At 40.0% G+C, this 8152-nt stretch overlaps 1 protein-coding gene across 3 annotated transcripts in view; it reads right to left on the bottom strand.

Annotated features, from left to right (window-relative positions):
• Nucleotides 1-7314, bottom strand: part of AP1G1 (adaptor-related protein complex 1, gamma 1 subunit) — a 36909-nt gene extending 29595 nt beyond the window's left edge. For 2 of the 3 annotated variants that reach the window (XR_664075.1, XM_009335249.1), the window contains exons 1-3: nt 7111-7312; nt 2842-2966; nt 153-294 (exon numbers count right to left, since the gene is read on the bottom strand). Coding sequence is in view for 2 of the 3 variants with exons in the window: in XM_009335249.1 (XP_009333524.1) it covers nt 153-294; nt 2842-2966; nt 7111-7311 (468 nt within the window). In the remaining variant the exon portion in view is untranslated. Of the gene's footprint in view, nt 1-152; nt 295-2841; nt 2967-7110 lie in introns of all 3 variants that reach the window. The other variant, XM_009335247.1, reaches the window with a different exon arrangement.
• Between the last annotated feature and the right edge of the window lie 838 nt (nt 7315-8152).

An 8152-nucleotide genomic window follows, 5' to 3' on the forward strand; every position in this document is an offset into this window, starting at 1 on the left:
TAGATAGACAGAGTTTTGACCTCTGTCTTGCACACTGGGAAAATACTCAGCCAGTGTGATCCAAGCCATCTAGTATTCCAGATATTAGCAAGGTATCCAATCAACCTTGAGTTTTAATCCATAACAAAGTATTCAAAAGTTCCCTGAAGTACCTTCTTCCTAAGATAGGAGTTGGAAGTTTTGAGGAGCTTTTCCACCTCTCCTGCAAGGTCTCTGCACATTTCTGAGGAGCCCATGCAGCCAAGAGTGCAGAGTGCCAGCCCCTGCACATATTGCGTGCTGTGATTAAGGTCACTGTAAAGGAGAACAAAAAAAGACAATCAGCATGCTCACAGAGAACCTGAACACACAAGAAAAGGCATCTATATCTACAGTCATCTAACCAGCTGCACACATGGCCCAGAAGAACTCTGCAGATTCTCAGCTATTTGGGAGCATGACATAGGAGCAATAGCAGCTTTGAGTGCATGTACCACAGGGTTTGCTACTACTTCTACTTAGAATCCTCAATTATGAAGATAAAACACTTGGTTAAAACTATCAGGTGGGTATCCAGGGATCGAGCTGAGAAGAAGGAAGACCACACAGAATTCCATTAAACTTCTAAAGTAAAGACAAAATGTTGTATTTTGGAACTTGCATGCAGAAAAGAACCTAATATGAAGTACAGTCCTGCAGTGACTCTAGGCTGTCCCAGTTTAAACATGTTCTAGGATAGGCTTTAGCTTCTGCACTTAAAAACCAAACAGTATATAAAAATCAATGTAAAAATATCTTCTATCCTGAGTGAAAACCACAAACCCCACCACTCACACACCTTGAAAATAATCCATACAGGAATTTTGTTTAGCAATCCTAACTATTCATATGCCCCAGGAAGTTGCGAAAAGCGGTCAAGAAGTTAAACCTCCTAACAGTAGATGCTATTAGTGAGGCCAGCTCCCTATGTCACACTAAGTACAAGACAATGACATAGCTTTCACATGGCAATCCCATCAGCCTTTAAAACGGATTTCTACACTACTTTTCCATCAGACTATTTGTTACTCATGTCACCACAGTATCCAGGATTCAATGTTGAAGAAAGTAAAAAATACTGTTCCTGGTTTGGGAAGCGAGGAGAGCTGGGGATTGCATGATGGGAGAGCAGGGGAAACTAGTGGTATGTAATGCGCACAACACACAGAAAAGCAAGAGACAGTGTTCTGGTTGTAACATCAAGCAGCTACGGCAACATGCAGATGAAGGAACAGACAGCACATGCCACTAAATGAGTTGGTTTTTTGTCTCCTTCCTTTAACAAATTTTTGGCAGCTATATAAAGCTGTGTGTATAGCAAGTATGTGCTTCACAAGGGTGCCCACTTTTTTTGTATCAAAGATCTAGGTCTTGCTATAAAATAATGAAAGACAATGCCATAAATCAAATACCTTAATGTCTAGATAAAAGCAAGACAAAGTGGTAGATACAGAAGCCAAAGCAGAAAGCAATAAACAACCCACTGAGGTGATGGGAAGCCATCCATCAGTTTTGTTCAGCTTCAGTCTGACCCATTTTCAGTTCAAACTCACTACACCCTTACCACACAAATTCATTTTAGCATAAACAATCAAAAGAGGTGTTAACCTAGCAGTCTGGTTCTAATGGAGGAACCTCATAGGTATGACATTTCAATGAAAAATCTTTAGCCAAATGTCTCTTCTCTCCTGGACACTAGGTCCAAAGTTAGCAGATCCTCAGGCCTGCAGTTTTGCCGAGTTTGTTTCCAAGTACTTTGAGGCCACAGTCTAACTGAAGATCAATACTTTACTTGCTAATATCTGGGAGGCTTATGTTCCAGAAGTAAATAATAATAAAAACAGACACACCACACACAACCAAGCAGGCATTTGGATAAATCAACTAGACCCCAGTTGTTCCACTCCTGCTCCCATCCATCTTGAAAAGGAGTGTTATTGGAAATGCACTAATCATCTACTAAACGATAATGTAAAATGGTCCCAGTTTAATAGCATTTTGCTGAGAGGAAAAAAAAGTAAAAATAAAAAGATTATTTCCCATTCCCTCTTGTCTGATTTCAGCAAGATGCCAAGCAGACAGCACATCCCATGTTGCTGCCTTGCTTCCAAGGAAAACCATTCATCATGACCGTTAGGCCAACCTTAAAAAGAAAGCAGGATACACAGCCTTGATCCTTGAAGTCAGGCAACTCTTCAGAGCTTGTCAGCAGAAGTAAACAAACATAGGACAACATGGCTGCAGCAATAGATATGACTGTGACATATGATGGCCAGTACAGCCTACAAAGTTTTAACAGTATTATAAAAACATCCTGATTCAATCATATTTAAAAGGTGCATGGACTTTTATTGATGCTGCATTACTGCTCATCTGGCTCTTTCCCACTGCAAGCTGGAAGATAACTAATTTACAGAAATGGAAGAGTGTTCTTCACAACAATTAAAGGTCTTCTGAACTGGCTGAGCAGCTTACTGTGGTCATTTCATCTTCCTGATTTTATTTATCTTAACATGACCTCCAGAAACACGTACTACCATCCCGTAACGGTAGTTATATGAAGTGCTGTTTGCCACATACACCTCTTCAGGACCAATGCAATCTTATATTCTCTTCCCTCTAAGAAAGCTAGACAGGATCATCCAATACAGTACAATACTAGAACAGTCTTGTACGGTCGACAGCATACAACAAATTGAAGATACCAGTTTTCTAACACAAGGGAAAAAACCTAAAGTACTCAAAATATCACTGTCAGGAGGGTACTTTCAGATCCTGAAACCTCAAAGCATGTGTTGATGGAGAGAGAGGTGGTACCCTTACTTCTTGATGCAATTGGTCATAAGAAGATGGACATCCTGTCTCTCATCCAGCAGCAACATGGCACCTAAATACCCAATGCGCTTGTCTGTGAATTTCTGAGAGGCAATGAGCTTGAGGCACTCCAACTGGAAAAAAAAAAAAAAAGGAAAAAAAGAAAAAAAAAAAGACAGAATTAGCTTAAACTACTTCTTAGCTAGAGGAGAAACAGTTTGAATTTTGATGTTTACTCATTTAGGTCTCTCAGAATGCATTTTTAAAAGTATATTTTATTCCCATTTTGGTGATGTGGAAAACAAAGAAAGGTTAAGTGACCTGCCCAAAGCTCCCAGCCAGCCAGCAGAAAAGTCATTAGCAGCTCCTGCATCTTGAAGTAGCCAGACACTGTTGGCCTTCCATGACCTCAAATATACCAGACGTGTTTATGTCAGATCACAAAAGTAAAAGATAACATATTTATAGAGACAAGAGATCCATGATTAAAAACAAAACAGTAAAGGTCTGGAAATTTAGATCACATGTCATGTTTGATATGCACTGGAAACTTCTGGACCAGGCTTAAATGGGTTCATCTACCTACCAGAGAGAGGATCAATGCTCTGTAAGTTGTCAAAACCATTTTTTTTTTTTTTTACGATCTGTAACTAACTTGCTAGCTAGGTAAACCTTAGATACAGTCAGAGATAGTTAAGTTTTTGTGCTGCTCTGTAATCTCTATTTGAACACCCGAAGTTTGACTAAAATCATATGCATTGTAGCCACTACAAGCTTCCCTTTCACCATGTAGAAAGGTCAACTGTGTTCAATAGCATAAAGGAGATCCTGAAGATAACATGCATCACTGCCACCAGCACTCAGCTGATTAAGAATTTAATTGCTAACCCATTTTTAAACTTAACACTTTCTTACTGTGAAAAGAGACATCAACCACAGAGATATTCTGACATTACTATGCACTAAAATATTTTTCTCTAACAGATAATTAATCAAGTACAATCAATCTCTACTTTCCAGACAGGAAGTAGCAGAAATGGCTTCTCAAAACAGGCAAGAGACCTACCCCTCACAAACACATCCTGTAAGTCTTTACAAATTAGCTAGGGCAGCAAGTAAGCATACACAACGGGTTTAAGGAGGGATCAGACAAAGCTTTCAAACAGATCAATTTTAAAGGAAGTAAAGGGGGCATGCACAGGCAAAAATACAGGGCATCATGAAAAGTTTTTCATGGTCCCTAGCTATAGGGAAGCTTGAACAGGGCAACAGACACAGGTGAGATGCAAGAAGCACACACACGTCAGGAGGGTGAAGATGTACAGGATACTGATAAGAAAATTAAAGTTGATGTGCCAGAGAAAATAAGTGCTATGGCCTAGCCACTGACAAGTTCTCACAACTGCATGGCATCAGAACATACAACTCAACTATGCAAGAAGTTGTCACATATGAACACCCAGCTAGTGCAGGGTGACAAACTGATAAGAAAAAGCTTGAAAGAAAGTGAGTTCAGTTTGCTAGATTTAGAGGGGCTGAAAATCTAGAATAAAGAAACACCTCTGAACAATGAGATCAGTCATCCACAAGGATAACTGAACTTGCACAAATGTGCAAGATCAACCAGGGATAAGGTACAGAACACTAGATATTGACCTCTTATCTTCCCAGTGCTTTCTGTAAGAGAATAAGGTACCTCTGAACCAACTTTCTTCCACAGGTTTACAAGATGCTTTCTTATACAACCCTGTGCAAAAATGCAATGTAGAATTGATGACATCTAAGCTACACTGTAAGAGCCAAAGGCAGAAGACAAACAACTAAGAAAAAGCAGAAGAAAACTAATGACTGCAACAGATACTGTAAGATATATTTTAGTACTTTTGAATTTGAAAGATATTATTGAAATTTACCCCGTGAAAGGCTGATGAGTTCTTGTTTCACTTGTATACAAATACATGCAAACTAGCTTCATGCACAGCAATTCGAGAAACATGATCAGCTGAAGCTCTTATTAGGTCTAATTAGTGGAAGAGATCTTTATACCATTATATCTATTTCATTCAAAGGAACAAATAAAATCTGCTACATCAGTACTGTAACAGATACATCAGTAAAGCTGGATATGATACAGGCATATAGCCAGACAACAACTTACCCAAGTTTTTACTGACATAGTCACTCTTCCAACTGGATTTTTTTTGCAAGTAGAAATAATGACAATAATAATAATAATAAAGTTATTTAACCATCTGCCCAGGCTACCTGCCACCTTATAAACTTGCACAAATGGCCTTTGCACATGCTCAAGAGACAGCTTGCCATCCAGCGCATCTCAGCATGCACTGGCTAAATATGGTGCTCATGCTCATATTTCTGTACAAGATATCCTGGGTCAAAGTTGAGGATCCCTGGCTTGGAAAGAAGTAGATCAACCATCCACTACTTCTAACATCTTCTCTAAATTCTCTTTTATTACTGGTTACCCCATCCACACTGTTAGCTGAAGTCAGATGTCTGCTTACATCTTTAAGAGAGACTGTCTAACACAGCCTATGGCTCTCTTCTGTTTTTCACCAATACCTATTTCCTGCGTATTTATCCTGTCACTCTCAGAAACTGCCTGTCTACAATGTTGGACTGTCTATCTACAAGACTCCACTGCTGGAACAGCATGTGTCTTCAACAGGTCCCCAACTCACACAAACTATACTCCACCTACACAACATTAGCACTTTGAAAGATTCCTTCCAGTTACAAGCATTGAGGACATGCAAAGGTCTGCAACTTACTCACTTGGAGAATACTTGTTAAAATCCCTTCTCAGCCTTGGGCCCTATACCTTCCTGAAAGTGTAGCTGATAAACTACATGAGAACCAACGCCATCAAATGAAGTACTCTGTTCCCGAAACAGTCAGCATAGATGCTTCTGTTTGAGATGTAGCAACCCTGGCAATAATAGATATTGAATAATCTGTTTTATCCTTCTTCCACTGAGAGTGAAGAGGTAATTTACCATTACTGACCAAAGCAGAAACTGAAAAATTATTAGATATCTGGTCTAATCTTCCCTATATGGAATTAAATACTTGAGTAACAAAATAAAATAATCCCAATAAAATTTAAACATGTTCCTAACATAGGTCAAATGTAGAAATTCTAGATGACACTTATCTGTAACACTTTTAATTCTTCTTGCAGCTCTTCGATACTTAGCCTTAATTTTTGTGACAGAAAGTTTCTCTTGGACCAGGGAGCCTGGCTATGTGAAGTGTTAAGAACAGGATAATACACAAATTCACTTGCTCTTACGCAACAACTCGTTATTCTGTGAGAAAAGAATCCAATGATGTAGAAGTAAGATGATGCACTTCATATGCAATTGCACAGCCCAGACTCACTCCCTAACACTTAAGACAATTTGGAATTTGATTTCAGTGGTTTGAGTTTACTGTTTCAGTGAAACACGTCAGGATTGCTAAATCCAATCATGAATGGATAGACACCCAAGAGATGAAGCTACTTTAAGGGATACAACAATTTGACTTTTTATTTAGCTTTATGGAAGGCCTAGATTAGATTACTACTAACAGGACACTTACTGACTTCTAAGCAAAACAGACTATGCCCCAAAGACTAAGCAAAGTTCAACTTGAAGGACATCTTGTAGATCAAGAACTCCCATCTTCCTGTCTCCCTTTTCCATAATCTACCTGTGTCAAAAAAAGCGTGTCAAAAAGAAGCCAAGAGATGGAAAACTCATACGAGCATTCTCCAAGTCACCTCACTAAGATGGGGATAAGGAACACCAATTTCTTATTGCTGGGAACAGACCAGCTCTTATCTGCCCAGAATAGATTGCTTTAGAAGGAAAAAGGTATAGAACCTCCTTTGAAGCATTGGTTATTTTCCATCAGACACAGAACTCCAAAGTGCTGTTTTGAACCCATCTAGAAATATCCATATGTACTGGACTATGGTTTAAGAACTACTGCTCTGCAGAAACATGGGTGGCAAGGAGCAGACAGTCTGGCAGAAGCAGACTAACCCGGAGTTTCATAACAAAATATGTAAGTCTCCTAACAGCAGATCTCACTAACAAAGTCAAAACTAACTAATGTAGGTTCAGAACATATGTGAAGACGGACCGCAAAACATCCCAAAGAGCAGACAGCGAAAGTGCAGCTAGGAATGCTCTGAACAAGTCAACGTGCCCAAAACACACAAAGCAGGCTGGCATATGCACATAGCACAGCAAGCACTGAACTCTGACGTACCTGTCCAAAATGTGCAGGGTATCCCAGCATGTGCATATACAGCAGCTTTGCCACATTTCTGCATCGGTATGTGTTATCTTCCTCTCGGAAAGATGACCGGATAGCAGCACATTCCTTTTGGATCATCTCACGCTCTTCTGCCTGGGTTCTTGCTGTCCGGATGGTCCGGATCAACTCCCGCAGTCTGATGGGGGCTGGCATCCTCTGGGAGAAGAAAGAGATCTGTAAACCTTGTACTGTACCTAAAGGCTTCATAATGGTCTCATACTTTCACTTTTTTTTTTTTTCTTTTCTCACCCTACAATTATCTAGGTAGAAGAATTAAGAAAATGTGGACTGCTTCAGTAGCACGGTTAAAAGTAAACTTGAAAACCAGAGGAATTCATTGAACCTCACATTTGCTTTTCCAGAACATTAGAAACAGGAATTGCTATGCTTTGAGCTAGCTGTCAGGTGAACACAACGTGACTCCCCACCTGAAACAGGCAGAAATGGCACTCTGCAAGGTATGCTCTCATATTCACATCATCTGCCTCTCTCCAGAAAAGTCAGGCTCCAAGGAGAGTTGATCCCAAAATCATGACAGCTTGGGACAGAAATCCTCTACAAAAAGCAGTGCCGTTTAATAATTTGCACAAAGTTTCATGCAAGTGTTTCAGATAGCCATGCTTCAAAAATCCTGCAAACTGTGCCAGACTTCCTTCTAAGAGGCTTCAAAGTCAGCAGAAAAAGCAGATGGAAGAGCAATCCTAGTTGTGTGGATATTTCAGATAATCTTCTTTTAAAAATAAATAAATCAAGTTGGCACCATCCCTTTATTACACACCAAACAGAACAATCCTTTCCAAAACGAAACCCTAAACTAAAGCTGCCGGGGGAGGGGAACCTCAATCCATCCCACGCCTACCAGTTTAATGCCAGTGCCAGCAATAAATGCCCAGAGCCTGGAGAAGGATCACAGGTCAGCCGGAGAGCACCTGAAGAACAGCACAAAAGAATTCCAGCCACTCCAGCCAGTAAGTCAGCTTCATCTGGGGGCCTG

Source organism: Pygoscelis adeliae, unplaced genomic scaffold (assembly GCF_000699105.1).
Source record: "Pygoscelis adeliae isolate BGI_AS28 unplaced genomic scaffold, ASM69910v1 Scaffold532, whole genome shotgun sequence".
NCBI classification, from domain to species: domain Eukaryota; kingdom Metazoa; phylum Chordata; class Aves; order Sphenisciformes; family Spheniscidae; genus Pygoscelis; species Pygoscelis adeliae.